The following is a 22,567-nucleotide window of genomic DNA, read 5'->3' as shown; positions in this document are numbered from 1 at the left end:
TGCCTGTGTTTGTGCGTTTGTGGCGTTAAGGGAATCAGCTGTATTACTGCACCGGGTTCATTACGTGCATCTACTGGTACGGGTTGGACGGCTCTCTCGTGTATTTCTTAGCACAGCTGAGCCTATTTGTGTTTGTCTCACCTTCTCCAGAGTGTAGCCAATGACGAGGAAGCCTTTGCAGGCCAGGACCTGCTCTTGCATAGCCACTGAGTTCTTCAAGAGCTCCATCACAAAGGATAGCAAAGTGCAGCTAAGAGGGCCCACAGACAGACAGAGACAGAGAGAGAGAGAGATATTGAGTTAGACAGTGACAATAATCTATGGAAGCTGCTGACGAAGCCCTGACTGTGAAGGGCATATCGTGCATGAAACGTGATTGAACGAGGGTGTCGTGTCCCCAATGCGTTAGGACAGATTCTAGTTGCATCACCTTGAGGGCAGCGCATACAACAACGTTGCAAATTCATAAGAGAGATGGCCTCACGACTTTCAAGCTCGGCACTACATCAAAACCTAATTTGCAACGGCTTTTAAAATCTTACTGTTGGTCGCTGATCATTGTTGACAGACAGCAGTGTTACCTGAAAAGCCATCGGTAACAAATAGAAAATAATAGACCGTGTATTGTCTGTGTACCAGCCATCAAAAGGTACTGATATTGTTAACGCTATTTTCGCTTGATAACATTTAATCTGACATCTTATTTTAGAACTTATTCTAGATTCCAACTAATCATTTACCCGAGCATACAGCTCCTAGGAAGTCATCTAAATGACAACACTGGATCCAGTATCACTTTTGAATAAGCTAAATAATGACTCATCCACCTTCTAAATCATCTCACATGCAGTATTATATTTCTAAAGTGGTGTATTCAAAAGGGATAATCCAGCGATTTAGTATTGCACCAGCTTAAAGTCTGTGTACTCAAGAAAGGAAGGTCGAAACAGAAGCAGCGGAGGCCGAGAGATCCGGCACAATGGCAACATTTCCCCAGTTTGTAATGTCGGCTTTCCTTTAAATATCCGTCGTCTCAAACCCAAACTATGACATCACTGAGGTTATATTCTCAGGTTTGAACAAAGCTTCTCTTGGGCCACGGAAGACAATATATTTCATACAATAAGCTGTTTTTTACTCCCCATGAAAAGTACAGTAAACAAATGTGGATGTGTAAAATTAGTGGACTACCTCCTCTAAAATATATAAATAAAGATATATAATTTCCTGACGCATTAAATTAAGATGACTTATCATTTATAAGATGTAATACAATAGTCAAATTTGAACATTGACAGCTAAATTGTCAGAGTGTGCCAATTTAGTACCAGCCTTAATATTTATATGTAGTTTGTTACATGCTATCACATGGCTTGATGCGTCATATGAAATCCTGAGATAGCGAAGGATACAATTTAAAAAAAAACAACATGTTTCATACAGTGTATTTGTGTGTGTGGTTACCAGACAGAGGTGTCCAGCTCCTGGCTGGAAGGCTGGCAATAATCCAGCTGTGCAAACAGAGGGAAGAGGACCTGCACGCCTCCGATAGAGTGTATGCCACTCTGGACTGAGTGAGTCACCACGGCCTTCACATCCTACAGGAACAAACATACAAGTGAGCAACACAGCTATTTGCTCTGATGATCACAGTTTTCTGCACTACATTAGTTCCATCTTTTGACATATTTGAAATTAGTTGCAAGCAGTTGCAGAGTCAAAATCAAATCAAATGGTGATTCGTCTTTTCATGCCGCTACAGTCGGCTTTTTATCCCAACGGGCGCAAACTGCAATGGACCTTTTGAATCTTTGACCACTAATCAGTACTCAAACCGTTGCCAAAAGACATGCTCAATGTTTGAAAGGGTGAATCACAATGTTTTGTTTTCATTTGTAGGAAGATTTTCTTTTCTTTAAATGTTTAACAGTCTGGTGCGTCCGTTGGCGTACGTGTTGTTTTATGTTGCGACATCAACAGAGGCTTGGCAAAACATTTTCCTCTCTATAGGATTGGAATTTCTGAGCATGGCATAGCAAAGCTGAAAATATAGGTCACATATTCATTCATATTTTACACTGTGCACTGTGTGTGTGTGGACAATTGTACAGCTATCTTTGTGAGGACCAATTTGAGTTTTAAACCTTCAGAGTGAGGACATTTCTGGAAAGCAAGGATATTTTGGCCACGGTTAGGGTCCGGCATTTAGTTGTGTGTGTGTGTGTGTGTGTGTGTGTGTGTGTGTGTGTGTGTGTGTGTGTGTGTGTGTGTGTGTGTGTGTGTGTGTGTGTGTTAGCATGCATGTTTGTGTGGTGGAGAAAGCATATGTTGTGCGTCTCCCTCAAAAGGACACAAATAATGTTCTTTGATGAGAGGGCATGAGAGAAAACTCAATTAGTGCTAAAGAAAATACATAGTTGTGTGCGTGTGTGTGCGTGCGTGCGTGTGCGGGGGGGCGTGTGTATTTGTAAGCAGCATATGGAAAATGTCCACAAAGTTCACCAGCTACATCTAACAGGAGAAATGCACAACTACTTGTAAACTAAATAAACTAATCCCTCAGTCTCTAATTCCACAGTTAAAAAAAAACCAGGATGGCACTTTTCAGCAGCTGCAGCAGTCTGGCTAACTCGACACTTTTGCACCTCTGCCCTAATGAGACTATTAAAATGAAAAGATGCCAACTGGGCCTCTTTAATTATCGCATAGGAGGGAAAAAAAAAAAAAAAAGTAAAGAGTGGTACATATGGAACAATGAGAGGAAAGGAGCACGCGTACAGGTGGCGAATGAATTTCCACCGGCATTGCTCAGCATGGGGACTTCAGGTTACATTTTTTAAGTAATATCAACTCCAACTCCAAGGGGAATTACTATCAATTGCTATACAAGCAAGTGTTACAATAAAGGCATGATTACCTGCAGCATGAGTGCGTGGGGTGAGTGGACGAAAATGGAGGCGTTGTCCTTGGGGGAGGACTCAAGGCAGAGCTGGGCATCTGTGGCTCGAGGGTTATAAGCGAAGGAAATACAAGAAGATAGCTTGCCGTCGTACAGCAAGGTCTTATGATGCTCCGCAAACAGTAAGTCACTCTCTGCTTTGTACTTGAATGTGCCCTGAAGAGAAGGAAGTAGAAGAAGGAAAGGGGGAGACATTTAGTGGAGGAGAACATAATGCAGTCATGACACATTAAAAAGACAAAACTAACTAGTGTTTTAATTTTCACATTACTAGTATCAAATTGCTACTCTGGCAATCTTTTTTCGTTTTTGTGTCTCTATTGCATGTCGGCCTGTGTATAGTTGTGTATCGTTTGTGTTTTTACATATACTTACTTATAAAAGTTCAAAAATTAAATAAAAACATTTTAATTCCGGTTTAAAATACTGTGCTTACATTCAAGGCTGCATGACTATCGATATGTTGTTGCCCTTAAACTACAGCACATATGGCAGAGCATATGTCATCTCACTTTACTGCTGATTGAGTCTTGCATCAAACGTATAGAATCTATTGCCAGGTGTTACATGACAGCTTATCAATATGTCCCATTAGACAATGGAAAGTTTATCCGACCATTAAGTTATGCTTGTATCGTTTTAAAATGCTCCTCCATATATAAAAAAAAAGAAATACAGATTTCAGCTTTATCAACTAATTTTGATCTATATAATGCATCATTTGACTGTGTAAATCGACGTATGTCTCTATTTAATGTTTCTATCGCACAGACATCTCAGGCTTTATGGCTTCCCACCTGGTAGCCGGGTCCCAGCTGATAGATGGCCAGGATCTGAGCAGCGCTGAGAGCCTCTCCAAACAGGTACACTGCTCCCATCTGTCCGCAGAACACACGGTTGGCATCTGCTGTCTCAGAAGATCCCAGGAAACACTTGTCAAACGTCTGCAGCAGGAAGGATGTTGGAGGTAGGAAGAAAAGAACAAAAAAAAAAACACAGAAATAGACAATTAAAGATGAAGCGAGGCAGGGTGGAAGGAATGAAGGTAGTAAGGAATTAAGACAGGAGGATAAAAAAAGACCAAAAGTATCCAGAAAGAACAGAGGGATAAGACATATTCATGTTAAGACTCGCTATAATTGGCAACACACAGCCTCAAACTGTAAGCATACTGTGGCCAACATGATAATGTTCCATCTTCCTCTGGTTATGGTCAGGGATGCAGAAGCAGAAGTGTTGAGAATGAGGAAGCCACATCTCAATCAAGATGCTAATTTGCTTTCGGACACACTGACGCATCCAGAGGATTAAACTGCACTGCGGAGGCGTTTTCATTCCTAACTAAATGTGATTTAAGAGTCTCACAACACAGCATGACAGAAAGCAATCCTGGAGACTGTGACAGAGTTCATATGGTGACGTGTGAGAGGAGCAGGGTGTGTATATGTAGCACTGTACTATTCATTCTAAAAGATGAAAAGAATGGTTTCACCCCACAAGCCCTCTGAAAGAAAAAGACTAAGATTAGATATATCCCTGAGCGAGGTTTGCTTTTCAGTTTGTGGTACACGCTCCTGCAGCAATATCTCGTTCTGAAATTGATATTTGACAGAAAAATCTGTACCTTGCACCCACATGACAAAACACTGATCTAGCAGCAGGTGGAATTGTAAAAATAAAATCTTGCCAGAGGTTTCATGCAGTCATTTTTGAGGTTTGCACACACACACACACACACACACACACACACACACACACACACACACACACACACACACACACACACACACACACACACACACACACACACACAGGAACAGTTCGGCGTCGAAAAATATGCTTATTGACTTTCTTGCCAAGTGTTAGATGAGAACGAACGAACCATATCTTGTTTGTTTAATCAGTAAAAAAAAAAAAAAAAACACAAAGTTGTGGTTTAAGGGGGCGTGTGAGCCAGACTGTTTTTTGGTGCAGTGACTTCCACTGATCACACTCTTTAGGCTGGTAAGCTAATCTGCTGCAGCTTAGTATTAACCTTGACAGATACGAGAGCGGTATCAATTTTCTCATCCAAGAAAAGCAAATAGGAGTAATTTGAAAGATGTCAAACTGTTCCTTTAAACTCTTATTCATGAGAATGTATTCAGATCTTGTGAGCTTGTGGTGGTCCCTACTGGGTGATTAGCAAACAGCAAATGATGTTTGAAATTGTCGCTACTTACGTCACTGGTGTTGACAAACCAGGCGATGTCTCCAAAGGAAGCCAGTTCCCCGTTCACATAGCAGCTAATCTCACTGTTTTTCCAGCGGTTGTAGACGTGAACGAGAGTCACCATGTACCACTGCGAAAACAAAAAATGGCAAACTCCTACTGAATGTGTAGAGCATCAATCACACACAACAAGATATCAATAAGTCAGCATGTCATGTCAATTGGCCTGCTTCCATCACGTTTCAGGATTCCCCTCAAGCTACGATCCCACCTACTTAGATTTCCGGTTTCATCCTCAGCCTTACAACCAGTAAAATAGGTTACCGATGTTGCCACAGTGAAATAGGTTATTATGGTTTCTTCCGGACACGAAATAAGGCATTAAAAATAGAGTGAGAAATCAGCTAAAATGAGCTCTGGGCCCTCATGAGGTTTATTGAGGTAAGGTGGGGCCTTCATGCCCAAGGGGAAGGAGGAGGATGTTTCAAATTGTCCGCTGCAATGGTCGTCCGTGTGTGCCGTGCCTGGAAGGGACTGGGAGTATTGGATAATCCGTCTCTCCCGTTGCCCTCATTCCTCCTCCTTCTAGTTTGGCTGCTCCCAAGAGTCAGGTAAGAGGCGACAGTTCTTTCTTACAGCAAGGTCCAGATTTATTGTGCGCGTATGTGTGTGTGTGTGTGTGTGTGTGCAAGTGATTGCTTATGTATGTGCAGACATATGATTACATTGAACTATCTACAATGACATTTCCAGGCTTTTTTTTTTGGTGCGCATGAATGTTTGGTTGGCCTCGTTCACCAAACCAGTGCCTGCATTGTGCTTCGTGTTTTGTTGCTTTCGTACCTTCTGTGGTTTGAAGTCGTACTTTACACAGTGCTGGAATCCTTTCCCCTTCGTTTTTAATGAGGTCACAATCAAACATCCACCCACAAAGTGTGCGGAGTAACCCATGCCTTTATTGGTGCGAAAACTGAAAAGAAATAAATGGAAAATACAAACACACAGTTTTAGGAAGGCTGCACAATTTCATGCTGGCGACATTCAAGGGCAACATGGGTTATAGAGTCCAATATCATATTAATGCTCTAAAAAGGGTTTCAAATGGATAAAGATAGCAAACAATCATTTCTCAACTTCACAGACTCGTCCTATCATTCCAAACGTCCCGGGGACTCGGAGCCCCTGCGTGTGATTTAGTGAATTAATCTCTTTTTAAAAAGGGCACAGGGCTGAAGAGGAGCTTTTATTACAGATTCGCTCAAGCAGCGCGTTGGCCATCCAGCTTGGTGATCATTTTCACAGACGCCTAAACAGATCCCTGTTGTATAAATTAGATTTTTGACAGAAATTAATCACTGGTTGAAAAGAAGATCAACCAACCCTCGGCTCCTCAGAGAGGAAGCAAAGGATGAAGAGACAGGAAAGATGGAGGGAGACGCACAACCGTTTCTCATCTGTGAGGCTGGAGGCTGCACGTCTGCAGCATTTGGGATTCAAATGCATTTAAGATACATTTTGGTCATAACGGGAACTTGTGCACATGCATATGTTAACACTTAAATTGCACGCACCCATGTAACACAACCTTTCATGCAATCCCCCTCTCTATTTGTTATTTACACTATAAATGTGCACTACTTCCCAGAGGCTTTTCTGCATTCTATGTATGTATGTATATGTATATATATATATATATATATAGATAGAGTATGTTTAAACTTAATTAAACATTTAAATATCAAACAAAGGGTTACTACTCAAACAAAACTATTGTTACCTACCAGTACAGGTAAGGCTTGTCTTTGTCTACATTGATGTTGTTGAGAGGATCCATGCGGAGCCATGTGTGGAACGTAAACCCATTCTGGTACGGCCATTTTGCTATAGGAGGCAGAGCTATAGCCTGTTAAGGAAAAAACATAAAATGAACAAAGAACTGTGGGTTAGTACAATAAGCATTAAGCTGCTGACAAACACTGATAAGTACTAACAGAGTTCAGATCAAACAAATCAGAGCCAAACCCATCTGGCCGACCTGTATCTAAGCTCTTTGTCACTATATATGGTGAACGATTCCTGCATGAGCAAAGCCATGCTTTTGTAAAGTTCCAGTGCAATGAACACTAAAACTGGAGAGAGATTTAACATTGAAATTGAAATTAATAAACAATGCTTTTGATATTTAAATTGTTTTCCTGTAGGAAGCCTTTTGTAATCTCCAATTCTATTATGTGTATTTCATTGTGTTTTGTTCAACGAGCGTAGCAAGGGCATGTTGTCTACTTAACGCATTCATTCTCCAACCAAAACACAATAAAGGCTGTTTGGTACTTAAATGAACTAATTATGCATCGACAGGAGGACAGGAAAAGAGCACAGCCGGCTAGTGCAGCCTCATTTTCCATGGTACGGACGACATATAACAAGGCAGATGTTTTGAATAAACTAACACGCAGGTAAGGTTCAACCGAAATTCTCAAAGCAGGATTTGAATAGTCCAAAGCTAAATAGCTAACAGACACAACATAATACATTTGTAGATACTTTACAGCATTTCCACAAGATTACAATATCCTTTCAGGCCTGAGAAGGGTCTGCGATGTAAAGGCAGACTAGATAATAACCAAGAGAATGTGTAAAGCTTATCAATTAGAGAAAAACTGCATAGCTCAGTGAACGGCTCGTTCACAGGAAAACAGCTTAGAAAGCACTTACAATAAAAGGATTCAGCAGAGATCATGGAATATCCTCTTTTTCTCATTAGTCTATAATAGAATGTCTTTTTATCGTACTTATTGGGAGTCCATCATGGTGGGGTTACACATTCTATTGGCTTGATATTTATTTAGCGTTAATATCTAGTAGGAAATCTTGCTTCTCATGTACCGAAACGTTCCAAAGAGCCGCACTAACCGCACTAACCTCTAAATTCATGGCTGCCAGCTCATCATCTATGTTCAAATACACTAAAAAAGGGGATGTTTTTTTCATTCTGCCACGTGATGGTTGACACTATGGAGTATACTCACAGCTGCATTTTTCCCTGGAAAGCTGAAGAATGAGTCGGGGCCATTCCTGTGAGCCATGTACTTCAGAACTGACAAAAGCTTCACTGCATGGCGAGGCTGAGGAGAAGAAGAATACAAAAAGAATGACACGAGGATAATTTTAGACAGGCATACATATGCACATAGAAGCATATGAACCCTAGTTACACACTCACGGTTGAAGCCTGCATGAAGCCACGAATGATTAAAAGCAAGCGCAACTTTGGTTCTGCTTGTTCTAAATTTACCTCTTAGACTCATCATACTTTGACATCCAGCTAGATGTACTCAGCAGCACACTCAGAATTCAGCAGCATCTTCATTTACTACATAATATACTTATTATTGTGTACGTTGCTGCTCTAACACACAGAATTCAGATATTGGAACAAAATCCGAGGGAGTGATACAAATTCCTGTATATTGTCATGATTTTCAACAAGGTTGTGGTTTATGGTGTTGAGTGCCAGAGCACTTCATTGTTAAAGTTTTGCACTCATCCTATCAATAACGTCTCCCCAGACACTTCACACAAAACAACACGAAGAGAGGAGTGGTGGCCAGATCTGCTTGAAAGTGGGAGAGCGAGGCGAAATTTAGAAGCATAAAAGCAACTCGCCCTATTTCCTTGACAACTTGATTAGTGTCAGTGATCGATGGACTACTTTCCCTCTCTTCATCCGTCTCTCCCTCTGTGCCACTGGTCCTGCCTGAATGTAGTAACTTATCTTCTGTACAACTATCATACATCTTGAGTTCATTATTCCCTGATAGGAACACACACACGCACACACAAAGAACACGCCTATTTTAGAAAACTAACATTATGGCTAAAAAAAACAAACAACTCAAACAAGTTTTTTGGTAATCTCACGAATAGCCTCACGCTGCGGAGTAGTATTTCGGTGTCATGTGATTTATCTCGTCTCTTTGACGAGGGCATTGGCCTGTGGGATGGCAGTGTTGCTCGCACATTCCTCATGCTGGTCCCAGACAACCAGGGCAGATCATTGTGGCATAACTCTGACTCACCCACTGGCCTTTCTCCCCTTGCAGTTTGCTGAAGAAAAGCTTCAGCTCTTTAACTGTGATGCTGTAGCTGGCGAGGACGCCCAACATGTCCACCAGTAGGTCTGCAAGACACACACACAGTGTCATACAGGGGTTAAACATGGCACGTTACAACAGAAGCTCCAAGGTGACTGCAGTTTGCTAAAAACCTAACGGGATATAAACATCGATATTACAAGTATTACAATCATTATTGGCATTTTACAAATCCAAATATTACAGTGAAGCCACCGCTATAAGAAGTTAAGCAGCTAAGATGTATTTAAAAGAAAAGTAGGGTGAGCAAGTCCAAAGTTTAAAAAAAAAAACATGAGACTTAAAATAGAGGAGACACTCTGGGAGTCCCAGCTACTGTGCAGCCTCTTTTCATTGGTTATTACTGGATAATGACGAGACATGGTATGACAGATATACGACTAGTTGTGCACGTACACAACTCTTGGTTCAAATCTTCAAATGTACACATTACATCAAATCTAATGATGAGTGGCAGACTGTTATATCTGGCAGGTCTTTTTCCATGTTAGCTATTCATACTGATACACACAAGTATTAAAGCTCAGCTGTTTAGCTCAGTCCTAGTAGAGGAAGAGACTGTTCGCAAATTTACTTTAAGTGCAACAAAAAAAAAAGTTGGGATGCCGTGGTGGTCTAGTTTAAGGCATTGATCATAAAATACAGCAACCCCGGTTGAAAGTCCTGCGGGACCATTGTTGTATGTCCTTCCTCACATCTCTTCATTTCCTGTCAGCTTTCTACTATCAATAAAAGTAATATAATACACAAAAATAATCGTAAAGCTTAACATAAGAAGCCTTTTCAGTTGTAAATGCGTATCAATAAAAATGGTGCATCAGTTCTACTGTACTGTAGCATTGTTAGGTGGAGGACATTGCAGTTGCACTGTGATAAATATCACTATAAACATTACTTTCAGCTGCCTAGTTACTGCTGGGCTAGATCACCCTTGCTTGGCTGCACAAACCCTCCAGGCCAGCGCTGTTCTAGCTGGCAAAAGTTCACTGAGCCGAACACTGGAGGATTAATTCAGACTAATTTGCAGATGGGCAACAGACTAGACTCACACTCTGGGGAGCGACTGTACAGGATGATTGAGTCCGCTTTCACCGCAATACATCACGATTTACGCAACAACAAATTGTTATTGTAGACGGGGAGAGTGGATAGGAAAGTACAACAACAAAACACCTCCTATTGTGTCTCGTCGTGGTCAAGCACAGTTCAGGAGAAGCCAAATGAAAATAAATTATGCTGCGTTAACGTGACAGAAAACATTGTGTCCTATGCAAAGAACACCTCCTCCACGAGGTGCTGTTCTGCAGTACCTGCGATCATGCTGTCCGTGGTGGATATACGCTGGAGCACCAGCTGGATGAGCCCCACATCAGTGCACGCCTGCAGGTTGCGGACGCTCTTCTTGAGGATGGCGGTGAAGATGCTCCAGACCTCGGCCTGACAGGTGGGCTCACATTTGTCCAACAGCTCCACCATGCACACAATGCTCTCGGGTTCTTGGATGATGAAGTTCATCTCCAGGTCAAACTGCCCGCCGACTAGCTGCAGGAGAGATGCAAAGATAGAAGTGAGTAAGGGAACAAGGGAGAGAAGGAGACGGGGAGAGAACTAGTGTTTCAGTCGGTCATTGAGGAAAATAAACAAACAATAAACCCCCCAGAAAATTCAATAAATTTCAACCAAGAGTCTCAAAAAGGGCATATGTACTGTGTGTGTGCATACTCTTTAGCAGATGATTAATCGTGCATCAGAGCGGCTGCTAGCCAAGTGGATTAAAGGTCAGAGGAGAAACACAGGTCTCTCAGTCTGTTTGTTTGTCTGTCTGTTTGTCTGACGGTAGATTCAACTGTTTACAGCTAGCCTCGGGACACCGCGATAAACCCAGCGCAGAAAATATCAAACAAGAAGCCACGTCAGTGGAACTCACTGAGACATCCAGACAGACAAAAACTGTGAGGAGTGCATTTAGAGGTCTTTTCTTCCTGTAGGCCCTCAAATACTAACAGCATCTGACACAGCCTTGCAGACGCAGATACAATTAATTCTTACTCATGACATAAAGGAACTACACAGTGATGAAGCACAGTAATGTGGATCTCCCCCTCATGTCTATACTAAAACAGCAGTTGCTACCAGTATTTAGGAATGTATTGTGTGTTGGGAGAAGAAAATAAAACACATTTTCTTTCACAGCCAATTAAACAAGCCTGTATTCTGAATGACAACAACAAAAACTGTATTCATGGCAGCAAGAGAGGAAGTAAAAGCGTCCGTCCCACCATGTTAGTCAGCCTCCAGCTAACGCTTGTTCAGAGCTGCTGAGATAGACTGCTTGTCTTATTGCAAAGGAGTAATGCTCTTTGTGTGCGGGTATAAATTGTATGAGCCATAAATGTCATAATTTGTCACTTCTTAATAGTTTTGACGACATTTTTATTATTGAACCCTGCCTAATAGAAAAAGATAAGGAAAATAACAATGTTGATGTCCAATTAATATTGTGAGCAAGGCTGTCGTGTTAGGAATCAAGGAGGTGTGACTGGACATGAACGTGATAGTCGTACTCGGCCATTAGACGGGCTGGATGTGAAAACAATACGATTTGGTTCAGGGAATGGAAACTGTCCCATTAAAATGAGTGAGGTCGGATTAACGCAGCGAGTGTGTGTTGAGTACAAGATAGGGAAGGAGGGGAAACTGGAGTAACGCTGCTGCCACACGTTCTTAAAGACGAGGGATAAAGCGATGATAACGCCGACACACACACACACACACCTCACCTTTTGTTGTCCGTTCAACGCCCTCTCACAGATATCTATTCATCGTTTCATGTCAAGCATCAACGTCCCCACAATGATCCCATCGATCACCATGCAGCAGGACTACTTCCTTTATCTACACACCATAAAGCCTTGTTTTTTAACATGTAATGTAACAAATATTTGACATATATGCTATAATATTCACAGATATTACAAATACAAACAACTTAAAAGTGTCGCGTCATATTTAGCAGTTTAATCTGTCCCTTTCTTTTGTAATTAACTTATTGTTTAGCCTACAAATGTATCAAAAAAATCAGAAAAATGACGAGAGCCTAATGCGATGTTTGCTTTCCATGACCGCCCAATAGATCTCGAACGCAAAGATATTTCTTTTACAAAGAAATCAACATATCTATATTCTGATATAGATACAAAAGCAGCAAACACTCAGATTGAAGAAACTAAAAACACAGAATGACGAGCAATTGTCTTTGATAAATAAACTTTATTTGATAATCAACTAATTTCTTCATCTCTCTTTCTATCAGGATTTTCATTTTTCATGTTTTTGTCACCGGTATTGTGGCTGCAAATCAGAGCTTTCACATTATGATAAAACAATTGGCAAAATAACGCAATAACACATGCATCAATTAAGGCCCCACTCGCACCCTGTTTTAGTCACTTAGCAAGTCAACGATAAATCATGCATCTCTCTACAGAGCACCATTTATTAACTTGGGGGAAAGATTGCAAACAGGTCTGCCCTTAATGGATGCCGGGTGCCATTTTGCCACAGTAACAGCTGATTTATGAGCCTGACACTTTGTGCGAGTCATCCATCCATCAGTCAGTTGACTGAGGAGACGGAGAAGAAACACAAGGACGGGAACACAGGGCCACACTATAGCGACGCCGGGCACACATACAGGACAGGGCCGAGGTTGGACCCGATTTGTCAATTCCCTACAATCAGAAAAGTTGAACACAAATTGAACAATTACTTCGCCATCTCAGGGTGTGTGGTCCTGTTTATAGAGAGACTCCCCCCAGCTCTACTTACAAGACATTTGTGGCAATCCTGATTTAAATGAATGCTAAAATAACACGATTCTGTCGATAGCCACTGATGATTTGTTTTGTCTTTTTTTTAAATAAATAAAAAATACCAAACATTTGTTTGTTCATCACATTTTCCTTTTCATTCATTTTGAACTGAATACTTTAAATTTTAATGACTGTTAGAGCAAAAACGTGATGTGTAAAGAGAAAAATACAGATAGTCACCAACAATGATAGAACTATAGGCTGTTATCTGCTAGTATGTGTATTTTTTAATGGTTAAAAAAGGAAATAACGACCTGTGAAGTTGTCCGCTGTAATAGAATGTATTGGCTCTTTCAACATCAGTTGAAGTGAGATGCATTATATTCTGTAATTCACAATATCGTTCTAAAATCTGCTTATAATGAGTCCGTTTGGAGTGGCTCATTTTGAAATACTGTATTATCCAAATGTTCAAATACAGGTGAAAGCGAGCTACAGTACAGAAGTGAGAGGTTTTAACTCACAAGTAAAAAAAGGAATAATCCAGAAAGCAACGACCCCGATCTCTTACAGAGTCTCTTTAGTTGTGTATTTTAAGAGTCTGTGGACATAAAACAATGAACTGTCTTTATCTCAGGCAGCACTCTGCTCCAAACCTGGAAACTATGTGGCGCTCACAGACTGTGCCAGCTGAATCAGAATACAAGCGTGCTGCCGGTATGAAACCTCCCAGCAGCTGGTTATCTCCATGTTGTTGCTGGGTACAGAATAAATCAGTATACTCTACATTATCAACAGACCATTAATCACCTGGGATACTTTGAACCTTGAGGTAAATTGAAAACGACTTCCTATAGCTGTGAGGACATTTAATGCATCCATTGGGGCATAAGCAAAGAGGTTTACAACATTTCAATTTCCCAAATTGTTCCAATTCAAATCGTTTGCATTGCTCTATTTCAGGCACAGGTGTGAGAGGTTGCCAGCTCCAGCCTCGGCTACACAGCCAAGGACAGCTCTGCGGCTAAAAGCCGCCATAAAGCCGACTGCCTTTATGGCCGCTAGACACCAGAGCCCTGGCTGGGTAACCCAGCCTGGCTGTTCTCCCCTGAGGCCTGCCTGAATTAATCATGGCTGAGCAGCCGAGCAGCCACTGTGCCGTAACACAAAGCACAAACAGGCTTCTATGGTCTCCATGGAGAACAACGTCGGAGGATGGCAGAGCTAAACGGTGCGCCAGAACCCGTATTCATACATACTGCCTGAGCTAGACCTGTATTACACGAGGCCAGTGGTGGCGTTCGGATTCTTGGAAAGCCGAGATAAGAAATCAAATGTCAACAATGACATGCGGTGAATATTTACATACACATGTAAACAAGCCAACTGGAACCTAAAGTGTTCACTGGCTGCAGAATGGAGATTTGAAGGAAAATCGTTCACACATCCACGTTTCTCATGCACATTTTTAATTTACGCAAAAACTTGAATGCAAAAGAAAATAATTTCTAATATGCCTTTAGCTCGGCTGAAGCGGAAGAGTTGGGAAAAGAGATGACACAGTAAAGCCCGACAGAAACCGATTTATTTGGATAGACCTTGATGTTTCTGTACAGGTTCCCCATTTCAACTAAACATTTTGATTATTTTCAAAAAGGGGAAGGTAGTGAGGGTGTATATACATGGAGTCAAACCTTGCTGCATTGCCCTAACTGCTGATAAAAACACATCAGGGTGCACAAGCGTATAGGTAGCATGCACTCATTCACATTTAATCTACCAAAATTGGTTTGAAACTTGGGCAACAACTTAATGGAACAATCCCAAATGTATTAGGGGTAACATTATAAAAAGAGAGATATATATATGAAAATAATGTGTAGTGTAAATCACAAGGATACATGTTCTGGTAGTGAGCAAGAAATTGAGACCGAGAATAAAAACAAGTACTAAAAGAGCAGAGCTAGAACAAACGTCTAAATCATTACAGACAGCCGTGTGATGCTGAAGATGAGAGGAACCAACAAATGATGGCTACTTTGTACTAAAGGGGAGGAAATTACCCAGCTTATAGTAACAGGCAGAAACACTGCCAAGCCCCGGCTGCAGGGGGGTAAGATCTAGCAGTGTGTGTGTGCGCTCGCCCATGTTGATATTCGTCCTTCACTTCCCTCCCTAATGAAACTGCAATTAATTCTATGGGTGAAATCATTTGAACATGAAGTCATTTGTCTGCAGGAGACAACAGCAGAGACGGACAATAGAAGAACGCCCGTGTCGAGCATGTCTGTAGTTTCTCACATGGCTTATAATCGGGCTTTTGAACCAGACCGCCGTACATCTATCTCTTGATATCATTTGTCAGTTTGGGAGTGTTAGACATGAGCACAAGTCTCGGGGTCTGATTGATTTCATTAACGTGCAGGCAATACGTCAGTGATGAAGCAGTATGTAAATGTGATGTTAAGGCCAGCTAATGTGTTATTACCACACCGTTCGACTACGGTTTTTAAGAGGCATGGGCCGTTCAGAGTGACCATGTTTTCACCACCGATGGCCTACTTTTACAACAGCTCTTCTAACCGGATCTCTTAACGAGCTATCTTGTCAAACCAAAGGCAGTTCCAGCTTATTCTTCCACGAGAGCCCCCCCCCTCTCCCCTCCCCTCCCCCTCCACACAAACCGAAACATCCCTCACAGTGACCCAAAACATGAATGTATGAATGTGATATGACAACATTTTATAATCCTGCTCTCTTCACTGCCGACGAACACTCACATTCCCAACACACTGATGTGAGATGTGGAAATGGCTCCAGCAGATAATCTGTCCAACTCAAATCCCTCTGGTGCTCGTACTAATATGAGCTTCTGATGATATAGATGAGAGGACATAGTGAGGCGAAATGCATGCATTTTTATCATGCCTTGTTTTAATATATTCATGCTTTTAAAATAAGGAACATTCACATGAAGTGGTACCGACATTGAGGATACCGTATGTGTATGCAAGATGACACAGATTTGGCCAAATCTGTGTAAACGTAACGGTGATGTTGAACATCTCTTGAGCTCGCCATGGTTGAAGACTGCAGAGTGCTTAATGTTCAGTTTAACAAATCTATCATTTTCGGTTCAGTTGGAACTAAGTCTTTTTCACAGATTAAATCAGTTTAAAGCATTTTAACTCCTTGAGTCCTATGGACTCTGTACCGGTGTTATGTTGAAGTCTGTTCCCTCGCTGAATAACGTCTCCCTCCTGTTTAAAGGGTTCAGGATACGGGTTGGTTCAGTCGGGGGAATCGGTATCTGACACAACACATGGTTCATCTCTGTTGTGATGGAAGATGGCCTCAAGATATGCATGTTATACGATTTGAAAACATTAAGCTTTGAGAATCCATAAACCAACTGTATGTTGTCCAAACCATGTCTTATAGTGAAGTATTTTAACAATAAAGTTGTGCAAATATGGCGTTCGTAAATAGAGCATTTTGTGTTATAAGTTTACAGGATTATTTCTCGTCAGTCTACCATAAAATGTCTGGAATGGCTCGAAACTAGAAACTCTATAAAGCATCTAAATGAATCAGAACATACGGCATCCGTTATTGACGTGGCACACGAGGCTTTCAAACGTCACAGTTTACAGTCACACTGACATAAAGCTATGTTATTGCCAAAGTATTTCACCAAGACTCATGTTATTTCTGCCAAAAACATTTGTGGCCACCCCGAGTTGCCACCCCATTTCTGGACAATCTAATTAAGAAACATATATGAAAAGTTTTGGCTGGTCAGAAATTTACAAGAGCGAAACTCCGATGTCTAGTGTGAGTGGAAGCAGCAAGAGTTGACCCCGAGGCTCCACAGTGTGGTGCCACGAGTCGCTGCGTTTACTCCCGGCCCCGGCAGCTTCCTGTGCCGCCTTCTCCCGGTCGCACACAATGATTGCTGATGGATTGTCTTCCTGCTTAAGGTGTGTTCTGGGTTGCCAACTTCCACAAGTAGAAACTCAGAACGGGCGCAGATATTGGCGGGTTGTTCTGTTGAAGGGCTACTCAATGTTTTGAGTTAAAATATCTTCATTTGGGGGCATTTCCAAACAAATAATGACATATTGGATTGTTTGCAATTATATCCGCATATTTCTGCCACCCCCTAATAGAAATAGGTTTACTCACTATGTATTAATTGATGATTCTGTATTGTGAAAAACAAACAAATGATTGCTTGGATAAATACAAAAAAATGTGAGGGATGGCTTCTACTAACACAGGGCTATGAAACTTTTTTTTTTCTTTAAATATGTTAGTGCACAGAAAAACACCACTTGTGTCAAATTAAAAACAGGCATAAAAACATCCGACACAAAAAAAGGCGAGTGGGATCTCCTTTCTCCAGCTAATTATGTGTCAGCAGGAAACGGAAGTGCAGCAACTTCCAGTGTAAGCAAAGAGACTAGAGGACAAAGACTGCAAACAACATGTGGGATGACAGCTGACATGTAGAGCGCAGCAAACGATGTTACTGCATGTTGGTGGTTTGGACTTTCTCTGTATTGAATTTCATACATCTTGAGATATGTAATCACTTATGCAAACAATCCTTTTAAGTCATATCTATATCTCATGCTATTTTATTCGCAAAAAATAACCATGTAACAAAAACACTGATAAATTATAATCACACGATCAGGAAATTATCACCGTGATAAGTTAACATAATTCTACCATATTGCCAGCTCAGTGACTAACGCTACCTGTAATAGAGTGCTGCAGGAAATGAGTCCTAAATCCCAGAAATGAGTCAGCATATTTGCACCTCTGGTTCCTTGTTTCAAAGTCAATGTGTTGTTTGAATGGGTTTTTGGTTAGATGCCTGAAATAAGGTCTGTGGTCAAGAAAGGTTAACGTTTTGTTCTACAATATAAAATAAGTCAGTGGATACCCCCTCCAGTGAATTGTGACGCCTTAAAAAAAAGTCTTTAAAAAGTTACAGTAACAAGTGGCTAAAGACTACAAAACATCACCACGCTGCCAAGTTCCACCTTTACAGCCTCGTTGTGTTGCCCGCACTCATGCCATCGTGGTGTAGTCGGCCTACAGCCCAACGTTAGCTTTTTATTACCGCCAATTGCATTCACGCTTCAAAAATCAACAATGTGGTGTTCATTTGTGAAGTATGAAACTTTTGTTTGCTTATTTTCTGAAATAGTGCAAAATCGACTTTTTGTTTTCGGGAACCAGCGCGACGCTAACTTCCGTGGGTTGGCCTGCAAAATGATGTCATCCCTGCAGCACACTATACATTAGAGTTATGGGTTGCTACCACTTTGTCTTTCTCTTAATATGACTCGTTACTGTGAATATCCACTCTATCCACTTCACATCTGTCCAAGCAGGAGTAGAAGGTAAAGTGGTAACAATTATGCATGCGGTGACCGTGGAGTACAATGATCACAGCTCACTAGAGCCTTTTTGGTTTTTTTACCTGACTCACACTCACTCCATATATAACAAGTTGTTATTCCAAATACACTTCATGAATATTTTACCACCAAAACAAAAACTTTTGGAGTTGGTAGATTACTGCTCACATTGCTAAATGATGTTGGGTTTTTACTCGTTATTGTTAAATGAATTAATTTGTATTGAAAGATCGATCACTGTTGAGTACATTTTCTCTCACCTAACTCCCTTACACTACGAAACAAACACTAAAAGACAGAGGAGAGGTACAGTAGGTGGAGAGAGATATTTTAATAGCTGGATTTCTAAGAATATCTTCAGAGGGGCGATCTGCCAAGCGCTTGTTCTTAAACAGTGGCTGACAGACATTTTTACACGACATTAAGCATGATAATGCCCAGGCAGTAGTCTGATCAACACATCCTTTCCTTTGTTGTTCCCTTCGTTTGCTTAAGGACACAGGGTTTGGTACAGCATGCAGAAAACAGTAGATAACACGCATGGATACATGTGGCCAATAAGGCTATGCTGTTTTAGATTACATTAAATTGAATATTTTTATGCAATCACACAATGTATCCTCTATTATGCCATCAACACGTTGTGATGGGAGAGAAAAAGCAACCACCATTAGAACCCATCCAACATTCATCCAAATGGAAGAGATAGGATTTAGATTACACCCAAAATGTTACCATCCACCCTCCCAATTTCACTTGTTGACAGAGTAATATGTGATTAAATTACAAGTACGCCAGCATTCCTGTATGAGCTCTCCATTTATTATGCTACCATCCACCAAAACATAACATCTCAAACTGTACTAACCTCCCCTCCACGGTCCAATGCACTGGAGGAGGAGGAATGTAACCTACAGCAAACACAAACATAAGTACATGCACTTGGATGACTTCTTGAACTAAAGTGTGAAGCTGCATTTTGGCCATTTTCAACATTCAGCCAATAGTGGAGCATTACACGAGGCGGTGTACAACAGAACAGAGCGCTTGCTCCGTCTATCTGGCAATCTGGTTAAATTGCAGAGTGGCTGCTTTTGTCAAAGTAAGGAAAAGGTTTGTCAGGAAACGGTCCTCATTAGACATCAGAGACCAGGCTTTAGGGCAATCTTTTACTTTCCCAGAGCAACTTTGACCCACTTAAGTCGTCTGCTGATGGAATGAGATGTTCACAATGAAAACTACACTAAAATATGATCTATCGACTGCATGGATTTTTACTTCAGAAAATCTTTATGTGGTCTCTGTCTGGAATGAGATGTCCAGTTTTAACAGGATTCATGCGGAAGAATACGTTTCCTCTGTTAATGTGATGCGACGGCCAGATAGCAGACATGGAAAGTAGTGATTTGATCATGAGGCAAACAAAGAATTTCTTTGTTTGACACAGCAACGCACCTACCATTTTAGTTTGCATAGTGGCAGTAAATAGGAAGGTTTGCTCTGGTGCAACATGTTAAAAATAGCTGCTGGATCAGGGAGGTGAAGAAGGAGAGAGATAAACATCCAAGCCTGCCTTGGAGCATGGACCAGTCAAATGAGAAGTTCAGTATGTTGGAGCCACTCCATCAGTAGGTAATATGTGAAGTTTTCAATTTAAACTGTTTTGTTCACGTTAACCAATTTGTACTAAAATGAAATAAAGGTTTCCTCCTGTAGACAAAATCTACAGTCCTTTTGTGCAAAAATCATTATTCTCATGTTTTTTCTGAGGCTAATACGATGCTTCATCAGCACATTTCCCTCTTATCTACCTTTGTCAGGTGATATATTGTGATAGCGACCATGTCATGCTGGCTTGTCAGGAAGGTGGCTGAATAGCATTACAAAAAGGTAGGCAAAAGTTTGGCGAGGGAAAGCTGACATGGCGATTTTTTAAGGGGTTTCTTCACCTCTTACCTCAAGATATGTGAATGAAAATGGGTTTTATTGGTACCCACAAGTCAGAAATCTCCAAATGTCAAAACGTTTTTAATACCAAATCTCAGCAAGAAAAAAAGATTCTACAAAAACAGGTCTATGTGGGTCTCGAAGGGTTTAAGACAAGTCTTATAATGATAGGAAAACCTTGCTATTTATTATGGCATCATGTTGGCGAATGTCCAGGTCAGCAAAAACAATTGCGGTCATATAGTCGATAACGTAATTATCTTGAAAGGCGGCATAAGTTATGACAAAAAAAATTGATTATAGGGGCTTCCCAGTATCTCACTGCGGCTCGGGTTCGACTCCAGCCCAGGCTATTTGCCACATGTCGGGTCACCCCCCCCCCCTCGCCTTTCTAGTCCGTCTCTCACTATCAAATAAAGCTGAAATGTCAAAAAATAGTCTTTAAAAGAAAAGCGATTGTTTGATAGTTGAAGTGGGCTTCTGCTCCTGAAGCACCAACATCATGACAAATGACACGCAGAGGTACTACATCGCACAGCAAAAGTCATATGAGTGCAGCTATTGTTTAGGCCATTATCTACTTAAGGAATTCATCAAGAGACGAGATGTGACAGGATCTGGGCAGCTTAGCGCCTCAGCTAAACAACTTCCTGGAGGAAACCCAGAACGGGGAACCAGGAAGCCGTCTGCAGCATACCTTATCGCAGTTGTTGCTCTCCAACCGGATTCCTGCCGTTGGTTTCCAATCTCTCTCCATAAATTCTGGGCAACAAAGTTCTCAAAAACTATTGAATATGAAAAAGTGATAGAGTGAGACACCAACAATACAGTTGAGAGAAGTGCGGAGGCAAACATTCGCTTACAAAAACAAACTAACAAAAAGAAAACTTGGAGTTGATGTACTTTGACTTGGAGATGCAAAGCAATGTTTTTGGATGTTTCAGATCAGGAGACAGTTGCCTCTGGGATTTCAAAACGTACTGTTAAACCTCGATGACTTGGGCATAATTCAATGTAACAGCCGTGATGTAAGCTGCCAGATTGATAACCCTGGTGATGTTCCAGCATGAACACATCCGACCTTTTAACATTTACTTTGAGAGGCCTGTGACCAGGTGCAGCCTGTCTGAAGGTCCTGTGGATGTATGACGGCATCGCCTGAGTGTTTATGGGTTACTGCATCATTCTCTTGACATCTCAAAAAGATTCCTTTGACGTGGATCATGGCAGAACAACAAACCAACAGCAAAGAACATTCAGTCAGTTCAATATTATCGCTATGTGAATTATTGCCCTTTTATTATGCAAGTGTAAAGAGGGGTGGGGTCTAAAGGAGGACTAAACATATTTCTTATAAAATATTGTCAGATCAAATTCTCTGAAATGTTTCAGTGCAACATAGAATATACAGTTAAATGCTAATTGTGTTTGGAAGTCTGGATTGAGTCAGAGAACAAACATCTACTCCCTTTGCTACAGATTACTCATAAATCAGTGAATAAGCAAAATCTTCACAAGGAGCGGTTACTAAATTACTTTTTATTAAACTACTAGTATGCATTTATTATGTAAACTAATAAACATGCATTAGTTTCACAAACTGCACCAATCAAGAGTACAGGAAGACAAACGTACTTTATTTTCATCTTTCACATTCGCCACTACCTTCACTTCCCCAAGAACACCTTCACCATGACGGTTACGACACACAGGTCTGATGGGTCACGGAAATTGGGACCCCATGTACATTACCAACCACAGGTAACTCAGGAGACGGTAAACCTGCTCATCTCCAGCTGTGTTAATGACTGTATGTAGCTCACAACTACACAGAACCGGACACATCGCCTGCAAAAGAATCATCAAATCTCTAGATCATAAGAAACAGCTATTTGATAGTTTAAACGCATCTTGTCAAATGCTGAAAAACTAGTTTTTTTATAATAAAAGATGAATAAAAGAAAAACACTCTAGACGGTTATCTGCTTAATAGATTGATGATGTCATGGACTAAAACAGTGTGAATGAGAGTTTGTTCTTATGGTAAAAAA

General features: G+C 41.0%; 1 protein-coding gene across 3 annotated transcripts in view; it reads right to left on the bottom strand.

Moving 5' to 3' along the window:
* The window catches only part of lrba (LPS-responsive vesicle trafficking, beach and anchor containing), a 180,203-nt gene that overhangs the window by 145,863 nt on the left and 11,773 nt on the right, over positions 1-22,567 (bottom strand). For all 3 annotated transcript variants that reach the window (XM_079159646.1, XM_079159648.1, XM_079159647.1), the window contains exons 2-11: positions 10,636-10,867; positions 9,251-9,351; positions 8,201-8,296; positions 6,953-7,074; positions 6,015-6,141; positions 5,182-5,301; positions 3,757-3,903; positions 2,918-3,115; positions 1,465-1,598; positions 142-250 (exon numbers count right to left, since the gene is read on the bottom strand). In XM_079159646.1, coding sequence (XP_079015772.1) covers positions 142-250; positions 1,465-1,598; positions 2,918-3,115; positions 3,757-3,903; positions 5,182-5,301; positions 6,015-6,141; positions 6,953-7,074; positions 8,201-8,296; positions 9,251-9,351; positions 10,636-10,867 — 1,386 coding nt within the window. The remainder of the gene's footprint in view (positions 1-141; positions 251-1,464; positions 1,599-2,917; positions 3,116-3,756; positions 3,904-5,181; positions 5,302-6,014; positions 6,142-6,952; positions 7,075-8,200; positions 8,297-9,250; positions 9,352-10,635; positions 10,868-22,567) is intronic.

This window comes from Pholis gunnellus (genome assembly GCF_910591455.1).
Source record: "Pholis gunnellus genome assembly, chromosome: 5".
In the NCBI taxonomy this organism is placed as follows: Eukaryota; Metazoa; Chordata; class Actinopteri; order Perciformes; family Pholidae; genus Pholis; species Pholis gunnellus.
The sequence above is the reverse complement of the archived record's forward strand: the minus strand, read 5'-3'. Positions and strand labels throughout refer to the sequence as shown.